The 27,385-nt window shown below is 34.8% G+C and overlaps 1 protein-coding gene across 6 annotated transcripts in view; it reads left to right on the plus strand.

Moving 5' to 3' along the window:
* The window catches only part of Phka1 (phosphorylase kinase regulatory subunit alpha 1), a 109,076-nt gene that overhangs the window by 21,194 nt on the left and 60,497 nt on the right, over window positions 1–27,385 (plus strand). For 5 of the 6 annotated variants that reach the window (XM_071606719.1, XM_027920165.2, XM_027920166.2 and 2 more), the window contains exons 5-13: window positions 1,327–1,409; window positions 7,629–7,709; window positions 14,512–14,610; window positions 15,741–15,887; window positions 18,801–18,854; window positions 20,790–20,912; window positions 22,916–23,011; window positions 23,759–23,866; window positions 25,685–25,763. In XM_071606719.1, coding sequence (XP_071462820.1) covers window positions 1,327–1,409; window positions 7,629–7,709; window positions 14,512–14,610; window positions 15,741–15,887; window positions 18,801–18,854; window positions 20,790–20,912; window positions 22,916–23,011; window positions 23,759–23,866; window positions 25,685–25,763 — 870 coding nt within the window. The remainder of the gene's footprint in view (window positions 1–1,326; window positions 1,410–7,628; window positions 7,710–14,511; window positions 14,611–15,740; window positions 15,888–18,800; window positions 18,855–20,789; window positions 20,913–22,915; window positions 23,012–23,758; window positions 23,867–25,684; window positions 25,764–27,385) is intronic. The other variant, XM_071606720.1, reaches the window with a different exon arrangement.

The following is a 27,385-nucleotide window of genomic DNA, read 5'->3' on the forward strand; positions in this document are numbered from 1 at the left end:
TGTACTTGGTATAACATGACACAGCTGGTAGATATAATCATTTCCACTGAACCAACCCAATTTTGCTACAAAATGTGGATATAAAATCCTTGTTGAAATAGAATATTTTTCTATCAGGAAAATATGAGAAACTTTAACATTCAGCATCTACAATTAACACAATTTTCACATCTTCTTCCTGCTTATTTAAAGACCAGAAAGGAAAAAGCAAGCTTCCTTATTCTTCAATTCTGACATAATTTCTTAGTCTAAATAGAGCTTTAGACAATATGCATGCAGTAATATTTTTGTTACAAATGATGTATTTAAAATTTAATTGTTTATTTTATACATATAAACATTTTTAGCACTCAGGATTTGATAGTTTTCTATAAAATTTTATGAAATATATCCTCCCATTTTCTATCTTATTTAATGACTTTGCTTTTATATACAACTTTTTAAATTATATAAGTAGTACCTATTTATTATAGAATACTATAAAATTATAAAGATGTCCAAACAAGAAGAAAATAAGGCTACTTTGAATCTTGACACCAAAGAAAATGACTATAAACATCTTTCTAGTTTTTTTTTTTAAGTTTTAGTTCTGTTTTGGTGGTGAAATGGGGGAGAAAAAGATTTTTTAGACAGAAAAAAAATGGATCATATTTTTCATATTAGGAGGTAATATAGCATCTGGATTAGGAATTCAATCTCTAAAGTGAAACAGAAGTCTACAGTCAACTGAGTCATTGTTCCACTATTTATTAGTTATGTGAAATAGTTAATCACTCTAAATTTAATGGAGAAAATAGAGGTACCCATCTGTTAAGGTTGTTATAAAAATTATTCATGCAAACATTCCATATGTAATCTATAATTGTCTTTGAGTATCTTACATTTAGAATAACTGTAATTTTTACTCAAAATACAGCTTGAAGTTCTTAATATCATCATTTTATCCACTTTATGTTTTGCTTAGTGTTTAGACTCCTTCACACTCTGTTTTGAAATAATTGTCTTTATCATTTTGTATATTTAAGTACATTATAAATTAGATACCTAATGTATCAGGAATCAGAGTTTCTATAAAAACCTATAAATAATAGTTAAAATGTTTCCTGTTTCCTGTTAAAATATACTCACATCTCACTTAATTGGAGACTAGCCTAGGATTGATTTGTGATCTTTTCTTTTTTTATGGTTACAAATCAAAATGCCTTCTATTTTTTCCTAAGCCAGAATGGATTACCTGGGAGCAGTGAGCACTTCACCTGTATGGCCGCCTATCAAACTTGTAGTGCTAATTGACTAGCTATATATCATTTTTCTCTTTTTTCTTAGGACTTCATATCATCCACAGCCTAGATGAAGTCAATTTCATACAGAACCTTGTGTTTTACATTGAAGCTGCATATAAAACTGCTGTAAGTAGCTCATTTTGGAGTGGGTTTTAAACACATGATGGTTTTGTTTTTAAAATACTAGACAATCCATCCCTTCTCTTAATGCTGTCCCTCATAGTGAACTAATCTAAAAAGACTTCTGGCAGAAATTGTATTCAGTCTCTTTCCAGAGGGTCCAGATACTATAATCTCAAACTTTCTGATATCTTATAGCATGTGTTGGTAAATCTGGGGCTAAATTATGATCTTATTTTAATGGTTTAAAGTCATAAATGGGAGCAAGATGTCTAGGGAGAATTATGAACCAGTTAGCTATGTAGAAATAAAATTTGCTCATGTGTTTAATGTTATCTGTAGGTATTAATTTAGCATACAAAAAGGTTTTTTTTCCTTACACCTACCATATGAGGTAACTTCATATTAATTCATTATATATAACATACTCTCTGTATAAAATGTTACATTAGACACTATACAGGAATGTGGGGTTTTTCCCTCCTTTGTTCTAACATAAACAGTTTGTTGTTCTTGTTGTTGTTTATTGAAGCTTTATTTATAATCTCCCAAACTGGAAATAATGTAAATGACCATCAACAGATAAATAGGTAAACAAATTGCAGTCTACCAATAAAATGGAATATTGTTCAGCAATAAAAAGGAATGAACTATGACATTCATGAACAATATGAATGAATCTTAATAAAATTATGCTTAGTGAAAGAAGTTAGACACAAATTTATATACTCTATGATTACACTAATACAAAATTATGGAAATATATAGTGATAGAAAGCAGATATGTATAGTTATAGAAAGCAAGGGCAGAGGGAGAGATGAATTACAGTGGGTATGAAGAGCCTGGGAGAGGGATGGGCTTGTGGCCCAGTGGTAGAGCACTTGCCTAGCACGTGTGAGGCACTGGGTTCAATCTTCAGCACCACATAAAAAAATGAATAAATTAAGGTCATTGTGTGCATCTACAACAATAACAAAAAAAATTTAAAGAGACTGGGGATTTTGCAAATGATCATTTTTATGATGACAGTTTCAGTCATTTAAATGTAGGATAAAACCAAATTTTACATTTTAAGTGTGTAGCTTTTTTGTATAGCAATTATACCTCAAAAAGGATATATAAAGTTATTAGTATTTGAAGAATGCATAAGTGTAATTGCTGTAGGACTATGCTAAAGACAGTGCCAGTCATTTTCTGACCTCTCCTTTGCTCTTTCAGTTTCTTACTAACCACCCTCCTCCTTTGTGGCCAACACATTTTTTTCTTTAGTGGAGCTGGGGATAGAACCCAGGGCCTCATACATGCTAGGCAAGTGCTCTGCCACTGAGTTACACCCTCAGCCACCACATCATTTTTTAAAATTTTTGTTAACTGTTCCATTATCCTTCTAAGAAATTTAATTAAAAATGAAAGTGTTTATAATTTCTGGTGCTCTTTATTCCTTCATGTACATTCAAATTTCAAACTGGTACCATTCCTTTTGCCTAAAGAATTTCCTTTAACATTTCTTGGGTCTGATGGTGATGAATTATTTCAGCTTTTATATGCCTTTAATTTTACCTTTACTTTTCACAGATATTGTTACTAGATATAGAATTTTCTGTTGACAGTGTTTTTGTCTTTCAGCACTGAAAAAAAATTGCTTCTTTATCTTCTTATTTGTATTGTTTCTCATGAGGAGTTTGTTATCCTTGTCTTTTGTGCTCACTACATAATGAGCCTTCCTATACCTCTGCTGCTTTTTAAGAGTTTCTTCTTCATGTATGAATATATAATAATGTATAATTATAATGATCCGGTAAAAAAGATCTAAAAAATAGAGTTCCTTCTTATTACTGACATTAAGCATTCTGATTATAGTGTTCCTTCCTTTAGTTTTCTTCATGTTTCTTGTGCTTAGTTTACCTTCATGAATCTGTGGATATATAATTTTCACCAAAAATTTTCAGCAAATACTTCTTTGTATACTCTTTATTTTGCCCCCTATTTATAGGGACTCCAGTTACATATGTATTGGACCACATGATGTTGATCCACAGCTCACTGATACACTGTTTATTTTTTAAATTATTTTTTTTGCTTTCTGTTTCTCATTTTGGATAGTTTCTATTGCTGTGTCTCAACTTCACTAATCTTTTCATTCACAATGTCTAATTTGTCATGAATTCTATCCAGTGTATTTTTCATCTTAAAAAGTTTCATTTCTAGCCAGGCACAGTGGTGCATGCCCATAACCCCAACAGCTGGGGAGGCTGAGGCAGGAGGATTGGGAGTTCAGAGCCAGCCTCAGCAACATAGCAAGGCCCTAAGCAACTCGGCGAGACCCTGTCTCTAAGTAAAATATTAAAAAAAGGCTGCGGAGGGCTGGAGTTGTGGCTCAGTGGTAGAGCACTTGCCTGGCCTGTGTGAGGCCCTGGGTTTGATCCTTAACACCACAGATAAATAAATAAAACAAAAGATCCATTGATAACTTAAAAAATTTTAAAACAGGATTGGGAATGTGGCTCAGTGTTTAAGTGCCTGTGGGTTAAATCCCTGGTACTAAAAAAATGTTTCATTTCTAGAAGTTCATTTTGGTCCTTTTTGTATCTTCCACATGTCCACTTAACTCTTTAAACTCATGGAATACGATTGTACTAAATATTTTAATGTCTTTGTCTAAGAATTCTAAAGTCTGTCAGTTCCGGGTTGTTTTCAATTGATGACATTTCTCTCATTAATTGGTTGTGTTTTCCTGCTTCTTTGCTTGCCTAATAATTTTTTACTGGATGCCAGATATCATATATCTTACCTTGCTGCATCCTGAATGTTTTTGTTCTTCCATACATACTCTTGATCTTTGTTCTAAGATCCACTTAAGTTAGTTGGAAATAGTTTGATCCTTTATTTCTTTTTTATAAAATTTTAGTTGTAGGTGGACACAATACATTTATTTTATTTTTATGTGGTGCTGAGGATCAAACCCAGTGCCTCATGCATGCTAGGCTCACATTCTACCACTGAGCCACAACCCTAGCCTTGATCCTTTATTTCTTTAAAGGTGTTATGTGGGTCAAGAATCATGTTTAGTCTAAGGCTAATTATTCCTCACTACTTAACCTAGACCCTTGAATATTCTAGCCATTACCTCCACAAAATGGTTGGAACAAGCACCATTTCTGGTCCTGTTTGAGCACCAGGTATTTTTCCCTCTTAATTCTTTTGGGCGATTCTTCCCCCAGCCTCAAGTGGTTTTCTTGCATACATACATCGGCCATTTTTCTAATGAATATTAGAGAGGAGGGACCTCTGCAGAATTCTGAGGTTCATTCTCTCTCTCTCTCTCTCTCTCTCTCTCTCTCTCTCTCTCTCTCCTCCAATACTGTCCTGAAAATTATATGTACCTTGGTCTCTTTGTACTCTGAGCTCCATTTACTCAACTTAGGAATCTGCCAAACTCTGCTTGTTTTTTATTATTTGGCCTTTCTGTACTATAGTCAGGGAATGCTTACAAACAGTAGTCTGGAGCAATCATAGGACTTGTCCTGTTTGTTGCTACCTCTCAGGAATCACAGCCCTTCATTGCAGAAACTTCATTATATTGAAAATCACTATCTTGGGCTTGGAATATGGCTCAGTGCTAGAATGTTTGCACTGCATGAATGAGCTCCTAGGTTCAGTTCCTAGAACCACAAAAAAAAAAAAAAAAAAAAAGAAGAAGAAGAAAGAAAGAAAAGGGAAAAAAGGAAGGAAGGAAGGGAAAACCACTGTATGATAAATTGTACAGTTTTTTAAAAAGTTGTTTCTGGCAGGAGGGTGAATCTGGAATCCCTTTCTCCATATTTTCCAGAAACACAAGTCTAAATGTTAGACTTTTTTAATGGAAGTAGACATTATTTGTCAATTGATCACTATGCCTTCTGAGACTACAGGCTTGCTGTGGTAGAAGTCAGGATTCTTTGGCCTCTCTGTTGCATCCAGGGGTTTAGTTGTAATGATAGACTTAATGATATTTGTGTCTTCTTATATTTTAATCTTTGCTATACAAACTAGGGCAGATCTGAGTTTGGGGGCAGGTTAGCAAGCCATGGGTAAAATAGGACTTACATTCCTGAAACATCACTTTAACTCAGAGATTTGACATTAGAAAAAGGCCAGGTGCAGTGATGCACACCTTTAATCCCCATGACTTGGGAGGCTGAGACAAGAAGACCACATGTTTGAGGCCAGCCTCAGCAACTTAGCAAGGCCCCAGCAATTTAATGAGACCCTGTTCAAAATTGGAAAAAAAAAGGCTGGAGATGTGGCTCAGTGGTAAAGAGTCCCTGGGTTCATTCCCCAATACCAGAAAAGAAGGAAGAAATAAAAGCAATTAAAGGTGAATATAGAAATAAGTAGAGATGTGGGGGAGCATGCGTGTGCATGTATGTATGCATGTACAAGCACATACATGTGTGTATATGTCTTATTCTAAGTTCTGTCATGACATCCCTGTGACAATGAATACACCCAGTGCCCAGGCCTTGGATTCTATAATTTTCTAATAAAATAAACAAGGGCTCCTTTGTAGAGAAATTGATTCCAGGGCTGGGATTAATTAAAATACAAGATGAGCACCTTATAATGCCAAAAAGTAAAGAAGTGTTCAAAAAAAGAATAGGGCATATCAAAAAGGCACAGGAAAAAATCATTAATAAGTAAAATGAAAAAAACACAGGAGTCAACCTGAAAAAACACCTGATGACCTAACCTTGAACAGTTAACAATCTGGATAACAAAATAGTAATAGAATTTTAAGTTAAGGAAAAACCTAACTATCCTGAAACTCATACCAATATAAAAAACTGACTAAATAAATAAATGAGAGAGAAGGGACAGCTCTTCAGTAGGGAAATGCAATTAATGACTATAGAAGTAATGAAGAAACTAGAAAATCTCCACTAAAACATCACTGTAATAGTTGTTGTAGGCAAGATCCACCAATGGATACTGAATTAATGGGTGGATGTTTGAGGAGAAATAGGATCTTTGCATGTTCTAAAAGTGTGTTTCTCAAGATATGTATTAATTACAAAAGGGGAAATAGTAACAGAAGAATGCAGAAACTCAGCAGATAGTACCTTAACAAAGTGAAGGTTAACATTCACCAGTAATAATATATCCAGCATCTTATACCTCTGATATAATGTACTGAGAAGGACACAGCATAATAGCTGCAATACATATTCCTGCCAAAAATGCATAACCTCAATCTAGTTATGAGGAAACATCATGAAAATCCAAATTTGGAAAATCTATAAAATATATGATCACTAATCTTCAAAAAGTGTCAAGGTCATGAAAGACAAGACTAGAGGAATCATCATTGATTGGAAGAAACTGAGGAGACATTACAAATGTGACATGGAATTCTGGATTAGATTACGGAATGTCAGAAAGGCTATTAGTGAGAAACTAATGAAATCCAAATAAAATACACAATTTGGTTAATAGTGTTGTACTGATGTTAATTTCTTGACTTTAACAATTGTACTATATTTATGTTAGATATTAAAATTGGAAAAAGACAAATTAAAGTCATATGGGAACTCACTGTACTATTTTTGCAACTTCTATCAGTCTGAAGTTATTTCAAAGTAAGAGTTTAAAAGGTGATTTTGAATATTATTTATATTATCAAGGGGACATATATAGAACTATTATTAAGAATAGGCTTTGAGTAAGACGACTTAAACATTAATCCTGGTTGTGTCACTTATTAGCTCTGTGAACTAGAGTGAGTCACTTAATCTCTCTTTTCATCTCAGTTTCATCATCTATAAAATGTAAGGATTAAGGAAGAATAATATATAACATGCATCAGTTAGTGTGTGGTACGTTATCAGTGCCCAAAGAGGGTAAAATTAAATTGGATACTTAAGATAAAGTACTGGGCTCCAACTCCTAGATCCTCTGGGTACCTGCTGTGGTGAAAATTTTTGAGAAGCATGTCTGCAGATGGACTGAGTTATAGTTCTTAGCCCTTCTGATTAACTGTTATGAAGTCTTCCAACTTTTTGTAGGCTTCAGTAGAATTTAAAGCTATAGGGAAAGTAGCTACCAGAGCCACCAACTCATTGGCATTGTGGTTATATATATGTATGGCAGATTAGTTACTATCAATTTTTTTTACTTAAGGATTGTGCATCTAGTTAGTATTTAGTAGTTATGACTTGCTAATGGTGTATTGGTTATTGTTATGCCAGGACTTTGGGATATGGGAACGTGGAGACAAGACCAACCAAGGGATCTCAGAACTGAATGCCAGTTCAGTTGGAATGGCAAAGGTAATTTTGCTTTCTTGTTTATACAAAGTATGGGGTAAGGAAGTCTGGTGTACCTTTGCCATAGAAAAAACTTAATGAGCACGTGGACCATCATCAGATTAATTATTCTTTTAAACCACAGACAAAATTCAGATTCTCCCATGGAACTATGGGTATGTAGATAAAAACTTTTACAAGCTCCAGATTTGATAACCAACTGCTTTTCTGGTATGCCTCTACTTAAATGTCTCACAAGGATTTCAAAGTACTTTAAACCCATTATCTCTACCATTACAAAAACAAAGGAAACTTTTTGTTCTTCCATGGAGCAGTTGACCAAGCTTGATATCAGAGAACCATCTCTCAATCCTCCATTCCCTTACTCTCCTCTGTCCCCCATATCATCATCATCATCATCACCACCACCACTTTCTGCTTAGCTCTGTCTTTTCATCCTATCAGCTTTTATTTTCTCTGAAAACAGCAAGACTGCACAAAATAGTATAGCAGGAATAGGATTTAATATATCCATCATGATAAATATGTATAATATGATTTTTCTACTAAAAGGCAAAGACACAGATTGATTTTTCAAATTATATATATATATATATATATATATATATATATATATATATATATATATATATATATATAAGTTGTAGATGGACACAGTACCTTTATTTATTTATTTATTTTTAATGCCATCCTGAGGATCGAACCCAGTGCTTGACACATACTAGTTAAGTGCTCTACCCCTGAGCCATAACCCCAGCCCCAACAGATTGATTTTAAAAAAGAAATTCAATCTATATTGGCTAAATAACAAAGATGATACAGAAGATTAAAGACAAAAGGATAAGCAAAGTCTGAAATACATGAAAAATATTAGTGGGGCTGGGCATAATGGTGCATGCCTGTAATCCCAATGACTCAGGAGGCTCAGGCAGGAGGATCACAACTTTGAGGCCAGCCTCAGCAATTTATCAAGATCGTAAGCAACTTAGTGAGAACCCCATCTCAAAAAAAAAAAAAAAAACGAGCTGGGGATATAGAATAGTTGAAAAAGCACCATTTGGCTCAATCACCAGCACCAAAAAAAAAAAAAAAAGAAGGAAAGAAAGAAAAAAGAGCAGGGGTGACTCTATATGAATATCAAATGAAATAGATTTCAAAGCAAAAATATTACATTGGATAAAGAACACAAAGAGGATCATGATAAACTTTAAGGATTGAACTCAGGGGTGCTTAATCACTGAGCTACACCCCCAGCCTTTTTTTTTTTTTATATTTTACTTGGAGACAGGGTCTCACTGAATTGCTAAGTGCCTTGCTAAATTGCTAAGGCTGGCTTTGAACTTGTGATCCTCCTACCTCAGCCTCTACAGCTGCTGGATTATAGGCATGCACCACCATGCCCAGCCATGATAGACTTTTAAGAGGCACAACCTATAATAAGAAAGTCTAATCTGAAATGTAGTTTCAATTAGTACACAGTAAATATATTATATATATAAGGCTAACAGAAATAGTTATAAGGTAGTAATTGAACAAAAAATATTGTCAGGCTATGATTCATGCAATAAACTAAAACTGAGATCATAGAAAATTTGAATTATATAATTGATGCAGTAGAGTTAATAAATATATGTGGAACTTTGTATTTATAAATATTTATCTACTGGGTAAGCTCTTTCTTTTTAATGTATTTTAAAATGAAAAAATAGTACGGATATTAAATTTATATTTTAAAATGAGGTCATACTACACCTACTTCTTTGTAACCTGATTTTTTCATTCAGTAAATCTCGTGTCACTGAAGAGCATAACTAAACATGCTACTGTGTCATTTCTTTTAAGATTAATTTGGTCTTTTCAGTTGTTGTATAGCATTTAATAACACTCTATTAATGAAATTATGTTCATTTTTTACTATTTCAAATAATGTTTAATTAGTATTCTTGTACATACATCTTGATGAACTTGCACAAATATTTTTTATAGAATAGATTTTTTTTTAAGTGGAAACACTGAGTTAAGGGATATATACTTTAAAATTGCCCTCCAAAATTTCTTTACTAGTTTCCTTTTTCTCATCAATATATGAAAGGTATATGACATTATATGCCATATATGACCATTTTCTTCAAACTTTTATTTTTGTATATTTGACCCCAAAAGTTTTAACCACTGAAACTATTTTTTTTCTATTTTGAAATCATTTCAGACTGGAGAACATTGTAAGAATGGTACAAATAATTCTCATACATTTTTCATCTAAGTTTCTCACTTGGTGACATTTACTTTACATTTTTCTCTAGCTGTTTAAGCGCACATTCTCACACACACACACACACACACACACACAATTTTTTTTCTGAGCCAGTTGAGAGTACACTACAGAAATGAAGCCCCACTACTCCTCAACTACTTCATTGTGAATTTCCTCAAAGACTCTTCCATAACTATAATAAAATCATTAAAATCAGGAAATGAACACTGGCGTTATCCTACCATCCAATTCTCATATCTCATCCAAATTTTGTTCATTGTCCCAATAATGGCATTTATGGCAAAAAAATCTTTGTGATATAGGATCCAATCTAGAATAACATATTACATTTAGTTATAACGTCTCTTTAGGCTCCTTCAATCTGGAACACTACTTCAGTCTTATTTTTCATGACCCTGGCAGTTTTGAAGAATACAGGCTCATTTTTTTGTTTGTTTTGTTTGGCCTAGTTTGATCCTGGGAATAGAATCCAGGATCTTAAACATGCTAAGCACGTACTGTACCACTGAGCTTCCCCTCACTTGATTACCCAGCCTCAGATCAGTTATTTATAGAATGTCCCTTAATTTGATTTGGTGTGCTATTCCCTTATGATTAGATTCAAGTTATGTTTTTGGCAAGAATACCACAGAGGTGATTCTGTATCATCAGGGAGTGCATAATGTAAGTTTGTCCCATTACTGTTAAGGTTATCTTTAATCACTTAATTAAGTTGGCTTTTGCCAGAAACCTCTGCTATGAATTTGCTATTTTCCCCTTTGTTATTAATGAGTATTTTGTGCCTGGTCTACTTCCACTTACCCTTACTTTTGTTTTGAGTATTATTTCTTTAGGGAAGCATCTTTGAAACTGCCTTTTAGCCCTAAGACGAGATCAGTCCTGCCTATAATTGAGGAAATTATATTCAATCTTGCTCACAATTTAATGCAAGTGAATGCAACAGATAAACCTTTTTTATCAAATCAGGGAAAAATCAAGACACTTTTTTTTTTGTACAAAGGAAGGTATTGTCAAGTACCTTCCTTTATTTTACTTATTTATTTTTATTTGGTGCTGAGGATCAAACCCAGTGCCTCACATGTGCTATGAAAGTGCTCTATCACTGAGCCACAACCTCAGCCCTCAAATACCCTCCTGGTAGTTATATTGGTATGACATGCATTAAAAACAATTTAGCATTATATCTCAAAAATTGATCATACCCATTGACCAAATAATTCTACTTCAGGAAAATAATGCTTACAAAACAACTCAAAACGAAAACACATAATTGTTAGCTCAACAACAAGCCTACTATATACCCTGCTATGTACTCTAGATATTAGTAAAAACACAACCCTGACCTCAAGGAATTTTTAATTTAGCAAGAGATGAAATAGGAAATGAAACTTAAGTCATTTACTTGGCATGAGTGGTATTTTGAATTTAAGTTTACATAAAAAAGTATGAATTGGCCAGCCATTTTGCCTTAAAACTGGCAAGTATCACTTTGTCAGGAGATATAGCCTATATGGAAAAATAAATTCATAATTCTGACACAGTTTTCATCTATCACTCAGTTGTGTTATTTGTTATTATTTTTTTTCTTTAGGCATTGGCAATTGAAACCAGGGACATTTTACCACTGAGATACATCCCCAGCTCTTTTTATTTTATTATTATTATTATTTATTTTGAGAAGGGTCTCACTAAGTTTGCTTGGGGCTTCACTAAGTTGCTAAGGTTGGCCTCAAACTTTCAATCCTCCTGCCTCAGCCTCCAGTGTTGTTGGAATTACAGATGTGTGTACCACCAGGCCCAGCTCACCCAGTTATATTATTTATGAGGATAATAAGATTAATTATAAGTTTGGCTATTGACCAGAAATATTGAAATAATATAATCTAGTTTAAGTATCTGTCTTAAGGATTTGATAGCCTAAACAACTTTGTCAGCCTTCTCTTGCCTTCTTTTTTAAAATTATAATTATTAATGCATGTTCATTGTACAAAATAATGGTTTTGACTGTGACATGGCCATACATTCATATATTGTGCCATAATTATATTCATCCTCCCTATTACCTTCCTTTGCCATTCTCTCTCTCCCCCTTTCTCCTGGTGCATTTCTCCTTCCCTAATAGTCCCTCTTCTAGTTTCAGGTCATCCTTTGTTTGTTTTGTATGTTTGTTTGAGTTTCCACATATGAGAGAAAATACTAGTCTTGCAATGTCTGGCATATTTTGCTTAACATGATGACCTCTGATATATCATTTTTTTTTTTTTTACAGATGACATGATTTCATTCTTTTTTGGGGAGATACCAGGGATTGAACTCAGGGGCACTCGACCACTGAGCCACATCCCCAGCCCTATTTTGTATTTTATTTGGAGACATGGTCTCACTGAGTTGCTTAGCACCTCACTTCTGCTGAGGCTGGCTTTGAATTCATGATCCTCCTGTCTCAGCCTCCCCAGTCACTGGGATTACAGGCATGCACCATGGTGCCTGGATATTTCATTCTTCTTCGTGGCTGAAGTAATAAACACTTCTTTATGGAATGTGGACGTATACTCTACTGTGTATATATACTATATTTTTGTTATTGGTTTATCTGTTGACAAGCACCTAGGCTGATTACATAACTTGGCTGTTGTAAATGGTGCTGTAGTAAACATGGATATGTATATCTGACTTTTGTATGTTGACTTTTTTTCTTTGGATATATACCCAAGAGTGGTACAGCTGGATTATACAGTAGATCTGTTTTTAGGCTTTTTAAGGAACTTCCATGCTGTTTTCCCTAGTGACTGTAGTAATTTACATTTCTACCACCAGTTCCTTTTTTCCACATCTTCCTCAGCATTTGTTATTTTGCATTTTTTAATATTGACTATTCTGAATGGGGTAGTTTGGGAATTTTTTATTTGCATTTCCTTGATGTTGAATATTTTTTCATATACTAATTGGCTGTTTGTACTTCTTTTGAGAAGTGTCCATTCAGATCTTTTGCCCATTTATTGATTAGATTACTTGTTCTTAGATTTTTTTTAGTTCTTATATTCTGAATATTAATCTTCTATCAGATGAATAGCTGGCAAAGTAGTATTTTCATAATGTGGAAAACACTTATGCTGCAAATGAATTGTAAAAAGATACCAAATGTAATCTCAAGTATATATATAAATATGCATAGGAAAAACTAGTGGCTGTTTGGAATGATTTCTCCCTCTTTATACTTTACTATGTTTTAAAAAATTCTATAAGGAGTATACTTTACTTTTATGATCTGAAAGCATATTTAGAAATGCAAGAAATTAATAAATTATTTTTAAATGTTGATCTCACATGTGTGTGGAATCTTAAAAAGTCAAAGCCTGGCATGGTGGCACACAACTGTAATCCCAGTAACTTGGGAGCCTGAGGTAGAGGAGTCAAAAGTTCAAGGCCAACTTGGGCAATTTAGCAAGACACCATCTCAAAAAATAAAAAAGGGCTGGGATTGTAGTTTGGTGGTAGAGTGTCCCTGGGATCACTCCCCAGTACCAAAAGGAAAAAGAAAAACAAGTCAAACAGAGAAGTAGAGAATCGAATGATGATCACCAAGGCTGGAGCAATGGAGAAGGGAAGCAATGTGGAATTATTGATCAGTGGGTAGAAAGTTTCAGATAGAAGAAATAAATTTTATCTGTTGCTCATTAGGTTGACTATAATCAATAAATTGTGTGTGTGTGTGTGTGTGTGTGTGTGTATAAAATTAAAACCATGGAAGGGCTGGGGTTATGGCTCAGCGGTAGAGTGCTCGCCTAGCACATGTAAGGCACTGGGTTCGATCCTCAGCAACACATATAAATAAATAAATTAAATTAAGGTATTGTGTCCAACTATAACTAAAAAATAAAATATTCTTAAAAAATTAAAACCATGGGAATTCCTTCTTTGGTGACTAAGAATGTTTATTTTAAAGTCAACTATAGTATGTTTCTAAGGAAGTTACTTCTGTGTGGAAACTCAGCTGTGTAGCAATATGTATGGTGGTTATGTTATCTTACACCACACAACTTCTAACATTTCTTATGTGCTGGTATCATACTTGGAGCATCCTTGCCAAAAAAAAAAAAACAATGGTTTACTACAAATTCATGTTCTATGTTCAAATTATTTTTTCACTTTTTTGGAGCATTATAGTTGTACATAATGATGTCAAATTATTTTGGTGTGCTGCTTGACTTGATAGTGCTATAGACTCCATCGTAACTTTCTCTGGGACCATATGGGAGAAAAATAAAAATAAATATTATTGTATTTTCTGCTCTATCAAACATATTTAAAAGTGACATCATATGCGTTGGTAAGATACTAGGATACAGGGAATATAAATATACACCTTTTGGGATTTGTTTGTTTGTTTTTGGTGGTAGTGGTATTAGGAATTGAACCCAGCACTTTGCATATGCTAGGCTAGTGCTGTATCACTGAGCTATATCTCCAGCCCAGAAGTATTTATCTTTCTAACCCTGAAGGTGTCCTTTCTTCCATTGCTTTGTACAGGCAGCCCTGGAAGCACTAGATGAACTGGACCTATTTGGTGGAAAAGGTGGGCCCCAATCTGTTATTCATGTCCTAGCTGATGAAGTACAACACTGCCAGGTAAGGGAATAATGGACCATGTTATAGAAAATTTTATTCTTGCCTAGACTCACATTTAGCATGAGCTATAGATTAAGAAGAGCAGATGGATAGTACATCATCTGATTTATTACCATGTGTCAAGAAATGTCTTTATCAAGCATAGTATACTGAGATAAGTCAGATATAGCATGGTCTATAAAATGTATAATATTCCTGTTCTGTTATAAAAGGTTTTGAAAGGATCCTATCTTAGTATACAAAATTCTTCATTGCCATCATATCAAGAGGCTATAATATTCTTGAAAATTTCCTTTTCTAAATATATAAAGAGAACAAGAGATAATAGTTTGGGGGTATTTTTCACAGTGTCTCTGAAACAGTCTTTTGTTTGGTAACCTCCAGGGTTAGATAATTTGGAGATCAGAATGTTAATGTTGTAAATATACATCTTCAGTTTTGTTTATGATTACTATCATTTTTGAAATATAAGTTTTACCTGGGTGTGGTAGCACATGCCTATATTCCCAGCTACTGAGGAAGCTGAAATGGGAGGATCACTTGAGCTCATGGCGAACTCATGAATTTGAGATGAACATGGGCAACATTGTGAGGCCCCATCTGAAACAAATGGATATAAAGAAAGAGTTTATTATAAAGAAAGATTTAGATGTTTTTTTCTCATTGGAATGATGAATTTTATCCTTTTTTTCAAAGTCTGATTAGATGTTCATGTGTTCTAATGAATATAACCTTGCCTTCTAATTTTAAAAACAAAACTTTTCCATGGGAAAAAATATATGTCAGAAGCATAAGACCTGACCCTTCCTTATCTTGTGTTTCAGCAGCTATATTTTGCCTTAACTTTATCCTTAAATAGCTACTAATGGACCAATAGGACAATGGGTGGGATAATGTTAGAGTGATCTCTATACACAAGCAGCTCCTTAAGAATAGAATGGGGACTTATTAAGAACAGGATTAAGAGAAGGGATGACTTAACCAAAGTAGCTAGTTTTCTAAACTCTCTCTATTGAATAATGTTGAGGTTATCTTCTGAAAGATCTTCCACATTAATCTCTTGAAACTAAAACTGTTTTATAATGCCAAGATATTTACTAATGTACCATATTTGAATTTCTTCTTCTTAGTCTATCCTTAATTCACTACTGCCCCGGGCTTCAACATCCAAAGAAGTTGATGCTAGTCTGTTGTCAGTGATTTCTTTCCCAGCCTTTGCTGTCGAGGACAGCCAGTTGGTGGAGCTCACAAAACAGGAGATAATCACCAAGCTTCAGGTATGTCCACATTTGCCTTTCTTCTCTTTGAGGCTGTGACTTTGAGGGGAATAGTGCATCTGGAGGCCTTGAACATGATCGGTGTCAGTGATTTTAAGGAATTTTTTATTTTTCTGAGTTGTCCTCTTCTAATAGTTTCCTTTAAAAACTTTTTAGTTTCTATAATTATTGCTAGTGGAAATACAGAATGGGTACATCCACTTTGGGAAACAGTTTGGCAGTTTCTTACAAATTTAAACATATACCTACCATGTGATCCAATGACTTATTTCCTATATAGCTACCCTACAGAAATAAAAATTTGTTTTTATTTTATACTTTATTTATTTTCTAACAAAAATCTGCACGCAGATGTTTATAACATTGTTACTGATAATTGCAAAAAAAGAACTAGAAACAACCTTCAATGCAAAAATAGATAAAAATTATAATTCCTCCCAATGTAATACTGTTCAACAATACTGATCTATGTGACAATATGGATGATTCTTAAGTGCATTTTGCTAAGTGAAATAAATACCAGACCCCAAAAACTATGTTTTCTATGATTCTACTTACATGGTACTCTGGAAAAGAAAAATGAACAGGAAAAAAAAAAAAAACATTAGTGGTTGCCAAAAGTTGGAGGTAGAGGTTGTCTATAAAGATATAGTCTAAAGGGGTTGGGGTTGTGACTTAGCAGTAGACCCCTTGCCTAGCACATGCAAGGCTCTGGGTTTGATCCTCAGCACCACATAAAAAATAAATAAATAAAATAATGGTATTGTGTCCAACTACAACTAAAAAAAATTTTAAAAAGATATAGCTCTGGAATTTTGTTTAATTTTAACAATAAGATTTTTAATTGGTGCCTTATAATTACACATAATGGTGGGTTTGTTGTTATATATTCATACACACACAATATAACAATATAATTTGGTCAATGTTTTAGTCAGCTTTTTCACTGCTGTGACTAAAAGACCCTGACCAGAACAGTTGTAAGGGAGGAAAAGTTTATTTGGGGGCTCATGTTTTCAGAGGTCTTAGTCCATAGACAGTCAGCTCCATTTTCAAGGGCTTCAGGTGAGGCAGAACATAGTGGTGGAAGAGTGTGTCAGAGGGAAACAGCTCACATGCTGATCAGGAAGCAAAGAGACTCCACTCGCCAGATACAATATCTATACCCCAAAGGCATACCCCCAATGCCCCATCTCCTCCAGCCATACCCTACCCACATTCAGTTAACACTCAGTCCTATCAGGAGATTAACACACTGATCGGGTTAAGGCTTTCATAATCCAATCATGTAATCTCTAAACCTTCTTACATTGTTTCACACATGAGCTTTTGGGGCACATCTCACATCCAAACCATAGCAGTCAATATCATCCTGTAGTATTTCCCATTTCCCTCTGTGGTCCCTTTCCTCTACCCTACTAGTTTCCCTTTGGTTTTCATGAGATACCCACCTGTCATATGTGGAAGTTACAGAGAAAAAAGAAAAAGAAAGGTGGGGGAGGAGCTCTGCATTATTTTGAGGGCAATGGAATGGTTCTTTATGGACTATGCTAATAGAAACATGACTCTATATGAAACCATTAGTGTATAGGTAGGGAGGCAGGGGGATCAAGAGAGAGAGCAGAGGACATATTGGGGAATGTTATTAATTATGTTATATGCATGTACAAATGTGCCACAATGAAACCTGCTGTTCTGTATAATTATTATTCACCAATAAAATTATTTAAAATTATTTTTAAATAGTATTAATGCCAAGGGGTCATAGCTTATGTGAAATGTTTAAGCAACTAAGAATCATTCATTATCAAATATTAAGTAAATGTTTACTGTATACACAAAAACATATTGAAGAAATAAAGGAAATATAAAATTACCATTAGGTAAACACTAAAATATAATTGTTTCAGGAGTGACCCACTGATGGATGCTAAAATCTGTGGATGAAAGCTTAAGCAGAGAGAGAATATTTGTATAGTTTCAAAGTGTCTCCCTCCAAATATCTAATATCTAATATTTACAATCGGAAAACTATAGTGAAGAAACCCAGCAGATACCACTTTAACAGAATGATCCGGGGAACTTCACCACTAATAGGATATATTGATATCACATGCCCCCTTCTATAATGCACTGAGAAGGGCACATCAACTGTGTGGTATCCTCCAGTAATACATAACCTAAATTGCATTATGAGAAAAAGTCAGACAAAACTAAATGTGGGACATTATACAAAATAACTCATGAATACTCTTTAAAAGTATCAAGGTCATAAAAAACAAACAAAGGCTTAGGAACTGTCATAGAGTGGAAGAGACTAAGGACGCAGGGCAACTAAAAGAAGTGTGGGATTCCGACTTTGGTTCTGGAACAAACACACACACAAAAAGAGCATTAGTAGAATAACTGGTGAAAACCATTTAACTTCTGTACTTTGGTTAATAGTATTGTACCAAAGTTAATGTTTTAGTTCTGATAAATGTTCTATGATTATGTAAGATGTTAATATAAGATTATGGTGATTGATGGATATATTGGTACACTGTACAGTATTTGTAACTTCTCAAATTTAAAAATATGTTTTTTAAACCCTGAGGTCTCTCATAAGCTCTGTGAGCTATTGGCAGGACCATATAGATTAGTAATTAGGCTGTCAGACTTACCCTAAGGTGGATATTGTTAGTAATGCTGATCTAAGGAAGAACCTATAACTTAGCCCTCACTTGAAATCACATTGCTGGAAATCAGTTTCTGCTGCTGGGCTGATTTCAGGTTTTTTTGTTTTTGTTTTTAGCTATCATGTCTGTATTGGTGAGAAACTGCACAGATAGATTTTACCAAATATGTATTTCTGACTATTTATATTGATGTACCTATGTATAAGCTTCTGAGATTTTTGCTCTATCTCCCCAGGGTCGTTATGGTTGCTGTCGTTTCCTACGAGATGGATATAAAACTCCTAAAGAAGTAGGTTTCTTTTTCCATAAATGAACATATGGGAGAAGGGTCACTGCTATCTGCAACATCATTCAGAGAGAATATTTATGTCATTGATGGTGCTTACATAAATCACTAAATAGGAAAATAATAACTGGTGTTTGCTGTATTTGTTGGGCTTCACTGCCATGTTCTCAGTTTGGGGACCATTCTGGATTAGATAAATAGAAAGAAAACTCTTGCAGTTAGTTTATTTCAGGAAAGAATTACTGATGAATGTTAAAAATCAGTGGGCAAAAGTTTAAGCAAAACCAGAAAATTTGCATAATCTCATGAGTATCTCCCCCCAATATTTAAAAATTACAAAGGAAAAAATCTTGCCATCAGTACATCTTTCTGGTCCCTTGTCTTCATCCATTTTCTGCTGCCAATAACATAATACACAGAATGGGTGAGTTATATAGAAAAGTGTTTTATTTATTTTGGCTCACAGTTCTGGAGGTATGAGTTCAAGGGTTCATATCTAGTGATGGCCTTCTTGTTGGCAGAGTCCTAAGGTGGTGCAGGGCATCATGTGGCAAAAGCTAGGGAGCATAAGCATGTCTGTGTGTCTCTTCTGGTCACTCTCTCTCTCTTTTAATAAAGCCACCAGTATTCATTCATGAGGGCTCCACCCTAATAATCTTATTGAATCCTAATCCCCTCTCCCAGGCCTCACCTCTAAACACCATAGTTGGATTAAGTTTCTGCCCTCTTAATAGCTAACAGTGCAGATTAAATTTCAACACATGGACCCTTGGGGAACACACTCAAACGAAATCCAAATTATAGCAACCCTTTGCAAGTTTTTTTAGTTGGTTAGTTCTAAACAGTACTTAATCTTGAAAAGGTTAAATTCCTTTTTTTTTCTACTAGACAAATTTTTTCTTGGAAATATCCATGGGGAAAATTAAATAAATTAAAAGTGTTTTTTTTTTTTTTGTTTTGTTCCTGGAGATTGAACCAGAGGTGCTTTACCACTGGGCTACATCTCCAGCCCTTATTTATTTATTGAAGACAGTCTAGCTAATTTGCCCAGGCTAATCTGGAACTTGTAATCCTCCCGCCTCAGTCTTCCAAATAACTAGGGTTACAGGCATTTATCACTACACCTGACTATTAAAGAGAATTAATGGTCAATAATAAACATTTTCATTGGTAATGCAAATATTGTTTAAGACTTCGGTGAGATGGTCAAGGGCCATTGTGATCTTTTAAATCAAGCTCAAACTTTTCTGGCCTACTTCCTCTTTTTCACTTTATTACTTAGCATTGAATTTGACTGTTGCCCCCACCAGTATACTAAAATTATGCCCTAAAACATCATCATAAGCTTCTAAGTGATTGATCCAATAGCTTTTTCTCAATCCTTAATCTCCTTGACTTCTTCATTTTGTATCACTATTACCTACTCCTACATTTTCTTGAAATTCTTTTCCTATTTTAATTTTCACACTATTCTCTCCTGAGTCTTCTTTCTGTCCTTCTGTCACCCCACTCTGAAGATTTGTGAGGATTCCATTTTGGGGCAGTTTGCTCATTGTATATAGTACTTTTTCACTAAGTTCATCTATAACTGGTAATTCACGTATCATTTCTATGAAGATGATTCCCAAACCCTCATCTCTAGCTGCCCTGGTAAGCATTCCTATTTGTACGTCCTATTACTAACTCAAACTTAGCAAGTATAAAACCAAATGAAACTTCATTGCAAGCTAAACTTACTTCTTCATACACCCTCCTGTGATGTCCTTATTACTCCACTTTCACTAGTTATAATCACCTCATACAGTATTAAGTACTGACTGACTTTTCTGAATCAAACTATATGTAGGGAAAGGCCATAATAATAATAATACCTCTGAACAAAAGATGTACATCTAATCTCTGAGTGATAAGACAGAATGTTTATTGTATTTTTACCAGGATCCCAATCGTTTGTACTATGAACCAGCTGAGCTGAAGTTGTTTGAAAACATTGAGTGTGAATGGCCATTGTTCTGGACATATTTTATCCTTGATGGGGTCTTCAGTGGAAATACTGAACAGGTAATGAGTTTGGGGAAGGAGTTTTCAGCAGACTGGTCTTGTTATATCTTGCTCTTTCAGTTAATGGTTATATCAATTTTGTGTTCAAATTGAAGTCTTCCTACTACAAAGGAGACAGAGATGTCCCCTACAGACTAGTAGCTGAGGGTACTAAGATAAGAATTGGGAGACCTAAATTCTATTTTTTTTTTTTTTTGGCTTCAATTTTGACCACTGAGTAGCCCAAATATTGTTATTGACTTCTTTCATTTCTCTGTACATCAGAACAGTTTTTCTCTCATCATAAATTATTAAAAAGATGGAAATGTTAACTATCCTAATTGATTAACTAATCAAATTGATTCTTATACACTGTGTCTATGGATCAAATTACTACACTGAATCCCATAAATATGTACAATTAAGATTATGATTTTACACTACTAGGGATTAAACCCAGGATTTTGCACACTGTATATACCTGCTCCACCACTGAGCTTCATCTCCAGCCTTTTTTTTTTTTCAATCTGTTCATCTCCAGCCTTTTAAACAGTTTTTTTTTTTTTTTTTTTTTTTTTTTTTTTTTTTGAGACAGAGTCTCCCTAATTTGCCCAGGCTGGGCTAAACTTGCAATCCTCCTGCCTTAGCCTCTCAAGTTGCTGAGACTATAGGTGTGTGCCACCATGCCCAGATCAAATAATATTTTTTTTAAAAAGATATCCCTGGAGTTCTTTGAATTTCACAGATAGAGACATGTTGTAAATTCAAGGTACAATCAGTTTTTCTCAGAGATAAAAACATAAATGGACTGGAGTGGAAAAAGGGGGATGCCATGAAAGTAGAGGGTGAACAGTAGAGTGGAGAGAGGACATCTAGAGGGGAGGAAGAAAAAGATGGTGGAAGCAGTATTGGGGAGTAAAATTGATTAGATTGTGTTTTAGTATATGTGCAAATATACCACAATGAAACCTATCATTCTGTATAATTGAGATGCAACAATACAAGAAAATAATGAGAGAAATTAGAGAAAAAGAACATAGAACAAAGAAGAAAAATTTAAAAAGAGGGAAGAGTGGGGAATACTCATAGCCATGTGGCCAGGTTGACCATCAAAGGGTTACAGTTTGTAAGCTATGAAGTGGTAAAAGAAGGGTTATCTGAAATGGGATAGAAATTTTTAACAGCATATCTGGATGGATACAGTTCACTGTCCTCCTGAGGTATGTGCCTGTGTGTGTTTTGTGTATTCTTAAGCAGCTGAATGCATTCTTGGGATGAAACCATATATAAGCAAACATGAAATTTATGTTCTGCTCAAATTGTTCCCTAAACTATCCAATTCATCAGAACAAATTACCCCACTTTCACTAGTTATAATAACAAATGTTATAGAATAACTGATTGTACATTTTTCTATCATAAATTATAGGGTTTTTTAACTTTAATTTTCAGTATCAGGAATCAAACCCAGGGCCTTATGCATGCTAGGCATGTGCTCTGTCACTGAGCTATACCCCCAGCCCTTATTTGTTTGTTTCTATTTGTTTTTATTTTTTACATCTTATGTATTGCTAGGCTTCAACAAATTACTAAGCAAAGGAACAAAACTAATCATATTAGAAACCAAATTTGACACAGGAAAATGCAGTTTTAAAGTCCAACCCATCCTAAAATCAAGGAGGTATACTTGAAGTACTACACATGGAATCAAGCAGGACTTTGGAAGAAGGCTGACTTGGGTTGAACTCTGGACTCAACCATTTCCTTGCCCTGTGATCTTTCACAAATTCAGAACCTCTCTGAGCCTGCATTTCCCTGTAAGATGGCTTCAATCACACATGCCTACTGTTATTGAAATTAAATATATTAAAGTATACAAAGTCTTAAAATAATATTTTTCTATAACAAGTATCTACTACCATTCCCCTTTCTTTCCCTTTAATAAGCTGCTTTGAAATAGTACCTCTTGGCTACCGCCTCTCCTAGGTACCTACAAGAACTGTCTGCCTTTCTTTTCTCTGTAGGTTCAAGAGTATAGAGAGGCTCTTGAAGCAGTCCTCATCAAGGGCAAAAATGGAGTCCCACTTCTGCCAGAGCTGTACAGTGTTCCTCCTGACAGGGTGAGTTGGAAAATGCTATAACACTGATTGAAGAGGAGGCATAATTCAATAGGACTGCTTCATTTGCATCAAATAATTGCTTATCTTCTGATTTTAGTGTTCAATAAGTTTTTCTTTAGACAATAGAAATATGATTTTATTCCTTTAGAAATAAATTGGTAAAGGAGTCTCAATCATGGCACTACTATACAGGGAGATAGGATGAGACCAAACCATAATGCTGAGGATGACATAGAGACCAGTAGGTAGGACTAGCGTGATGTTCTGTGTGTACTCTCAGGTTTTGATATTCTCCACTTTGAGACCAATAATCCAGGATCATTTGAGTAGATCAGGCTTGGATAACAAAGTGTGTTCTATCTTCATTTTCCCAAAATACAAATCAGGTATACCATTGTTCCTCTTTGTTAAAGAGCCCTAATCGTAAGAGATATACAACCTTGCATTCTGTTGGGATTGGAAGGAAGAATAAGCTCCTAGCAATATCAGCAGCATCACCTGAGTCTTTTTCAAAAATAGATGTCATGCCCTCCCTCACACCTCAACCAGAATCTCCATTTGAATTAGCTCTTCTGGTAATTACAGTTTGTGGAGCAAGCACTGCCCTAGACTATTGTTATAATGCTTCACTTATCAGTGCATTGCATATGTTACTATGTAAAGCCAAAATCAAGACTCAGCCTTTTATGGTCTAGTATCATAAGCCTTGTATTACCTCTCATCTGGCCTCTTTGTGTTTTCATTTAGGTTGATGAAGAATATCAAAATCCTCACACTGTGGACCGAGTACCCATGGGGAAGTTGCCTCATATGTGGGGTCAGTCTCTATACATTTTAGGAAGCTTGATGGCGGAGGTAAGGGGAAACTTTAAGCTACTCAGCCTTTTTCTGCCTTAGTCACCTTAATAATCAGATTTGTGAGTGGCTCATTAAATCTGAAGGATGTCTTGCCTTTTATAGTGTGCCTTAATTATAGTTTTTCTTCCAAGTTTTCAGAGTAGGAAGCACAGTCAGCCCTTGATGAAAATCTTGTACTCCTTGGAAACCATTTTCCTTATGCCACCCAGGGCTTTCTACTTTGGCATTGTACTTGGAGATGCTAAAGGATCAAGCCCAGGATTTTTCCCATTCAGAACTCCTAGGTGCCTTGCCTGGTGATTAATAAATGCAATTGTCCTTAGATAGCAATTACTGACAGTGGATTAAGTGCTAACCTTTCTAAGCAACATAATGTTTCTTTCTTTAATTGAACTAATCATTTTAGGCACCCTGACAACTGGGTAGGAACACTATGGACTTTTTATTTGGTTGTTTTTGGTAAGGGACTCTTGAAATGTTCCGCACATCAAATTCTATTGAGGCAGCCTTTAATGAAGCACTTCTGACTTTGTATTCAGCTTCTTTGTAGCATTTTGAACCTACACAAAGGGGTTTCTTTCTCCAAAGTTTTCCAGATTTACTAGCAAATATATTTCCCCATTGTAGGTTATTTTGATGTGATATATAACCAGGTTCCTAGAGAATCTGCTCTGGGACTTAGCTGTCCTTTCTTTTTTTTAATATTTATTTTTTAGTTGTAGGTGGACATACAATATCTTTATTTCATTTTTATGTGGTGCTGAGGATCGAACCCAGTGCCTCAAGCATGCTAGGTGAGCGGTCTACCACTGAGCCACAACCCCAGCCCCCTAAGCTGTCCTTTCTGAGCCAGACTCTTTGACCTATTTATATATGGTATTTCTTTTCTGAGATGTTTTTGTTTGTTTGTTTGTTTTTTGTGACCATGGCTGTTTGATTATCTTTAGTTGACATGAACATGAATAGAGCAAATAATGGGAAGAATGTTTTGTTTAAAGTAATCCATGCCTGGTAAACTTATCATTCAGTTAGAATAAATTATATGTAATGAAAATAGGAGGAGATAAGTGATATGCTTAAGAATAAAATAGGTGAGTTCATCACATTTCATAAAGGACAGAAACTCAAGTTAAGTCAAATGATTTCTGATACTCAGACACAGTGCAACATAGCTGTGATCCCAGCGACTTGGGAGGCTGAGGCAGGAGGGTCATAAATTTGAGCCAGCCTGAACAATTTAGTGAGACCTTGACTCAAAATAAAATTTTAGGGTTGGGGATATAGCTCAGCTGGTGGAATGCTTGCCTCATATGCACAAGACCCTGGGTTCAAATCCCCAGCACCACAAAAACATAAAATAAAATTTTTAAAAGTCTGAGGATGTAGGTCAGTTGTAGAGGTCCTGGGTTGATCCCTAGAACTGGAAAACGAGATTTCCAATGAGCAGAAAGCATAGAAGATGCAGGAAAAAAAGTGCAGAAACAGCAGGACTAATGACTTAAAATATTCATAACACTGGAGTCTGATCATCTAAATATGTGTCATTATATGTATATCTAGAGAAAGAGGAGGAGTAATCTGAAACTTTCTGTTCATTTAGAATTTATACCCTGCCTACTTCCAAGAGAAGGATTTGTGGGAACCACTAGGAATAAACTTCAAATAAAATTAATTTGGATGTGAATTATGGGAGTTCAAACATATTCATACAAGAAGTTTATTTATTTTATTTCTGATGATGTTGTTTTCCCTAAAACATTAGCTTATTTGTTTTTGATTTAGGGACCTAATAATCTTTCTGATTTTTTTTTTTAGGGATTTTTAGCTCCTGGAGAAATTGATCCCCTGAATCGTAGATTTTCTACTGTACCAAAGCCAGATGTTGTGGTTCAAGGTGTGTATTCCTATTCCCAATAGTAAAACTTTATATTCAAGGTGTGGTTAGGGACAGAGACCTTGGGGCCAGTAAATTATGACTTTTTTTCTTCATCTTGCATTTGTTAGATTTCAAAAAGTATATGATGATCTTGGTTCTGTTTGTTTCAAAACTTACTGTTAATCTTAATCCTAAATGAATAATGTATGATATCAGAGGACTCAAAATATTATTTGATGCTTTTTATTTCTGGAAACTCTTTTCATTGTCACAACATTTCAGCCTCCTATTTATCTCTGCTTCCTTTCTAATTCCGTTTTCTGTGCTTTATCTGCTAATACTTCTTTCTTTTCATGTTCTCCTATTGTTTCTGTACTTAATCTCATACTCTCATCTTTCTGTGTGTACATATACTGTGTGTTAATTTGCTGGGACTACTTACTTCATAATAAGGTTGCTTCTGACCATTACCTCCTTGGAGGGTATGCCTAACTTTTATTTTTACTGCTAAATAAATCAACTTAAATTTGTAGCTATCTATTCCATACAAAACACTGAGCTAAGTTATAAACATATTAAAAATTTGTGTTCCAGTACCTAAAAAACTTCTCTATCACTTACACTTCAAATACAAAACTGATATCTTCTGTTTTTATCCCATCCTTTTACCTCTCCCAAGAAAAACAGATCTTTCTATTTTCCTTATCACTTTCAATGACATTACCAATGTCCTCATTTCCTAGGGTAGAAAGCTTGAGGTGATTCTTGACTTTCCAACATCACTAAGCATTAATACGGTATTAAGTACTGCTGTGAACCTCCCTTTAAATGTCTCTAGTCACTTAATATTCTGATCTTTGTCAGTCCTCCAACCCTCCCCACCCCAACAATTTTACCCATCCTTGCTTCCTTTTCTCTAATCTCAGAAAAAAGGTGTTATTCTCCTATTCAAAGCCAAGGCCCCCTTCTGATGCTTGATTTTATCCTCTTCCCCAGCATCCTCAAGAAACTTACTATTTTCCAGTATCTTCAAACTCTCCCATTGTTTCTTCTGTTTTTCAGTCATTTGACGTGTTTTATCTCCCTCTAGTTTCTTCCTTTGTCATCTGCACTTATGCCTTTTTATATTCCATTCATTCTGCAGTACTTTATAGACTAGTTTATTCTGAACATGTTCTTGCTTAAGATACCAGTGACCTTTGTGTTGCCAATTTTGGGAATATTTTTAATCCATATCTTAGTGGATCTTCCAGTTTCATTTATTATTTGTATTTCTGGAAATGCTAGATTTTCATCTCTTCTGTGATGTCATAGTCTCTTGGATTTTCTTTAACCTATATTAAGTGCTTTTCTGCCCATTCAAATTTTCCTGTTCCTATACTTGCCCTTTAACTATTGGCATTCTTGAGTCTGTCATCAGGGTACTGATCTTCTTACTCTTAATATTTGTTCCTGTCTCTCAGCTTCCTCCTATTCCAAACTTTTTCCCTTTTTTCACCTCCTTACTTCTTCCCTCATTTTCAGAAGATGACCTCACCTGCTATGCCACTGAGAAAATACAAGCCATGAGACAAGAATCCCCCACTCCAGGCTTTCCTTCCTTCCTTTCCTTCCTTCCTTCCTTCTTTCTTTGGTACCAT

This window comes from Marmota flaviventris, chromosome X (assembly GCF_047511675.1).
Source record: "Marmota flaviventris isolate mMarFla1 chromosome X, mMarFla1.hap1, whole genome shotgun sequence".
Classification (NCBI taxonomy): domain Eukaryota; kingdom Metazoa; phylum Chordata; class Mammalia; order Rodentia; family Sciuridae; genus Marmota; species Marmota flaviventris.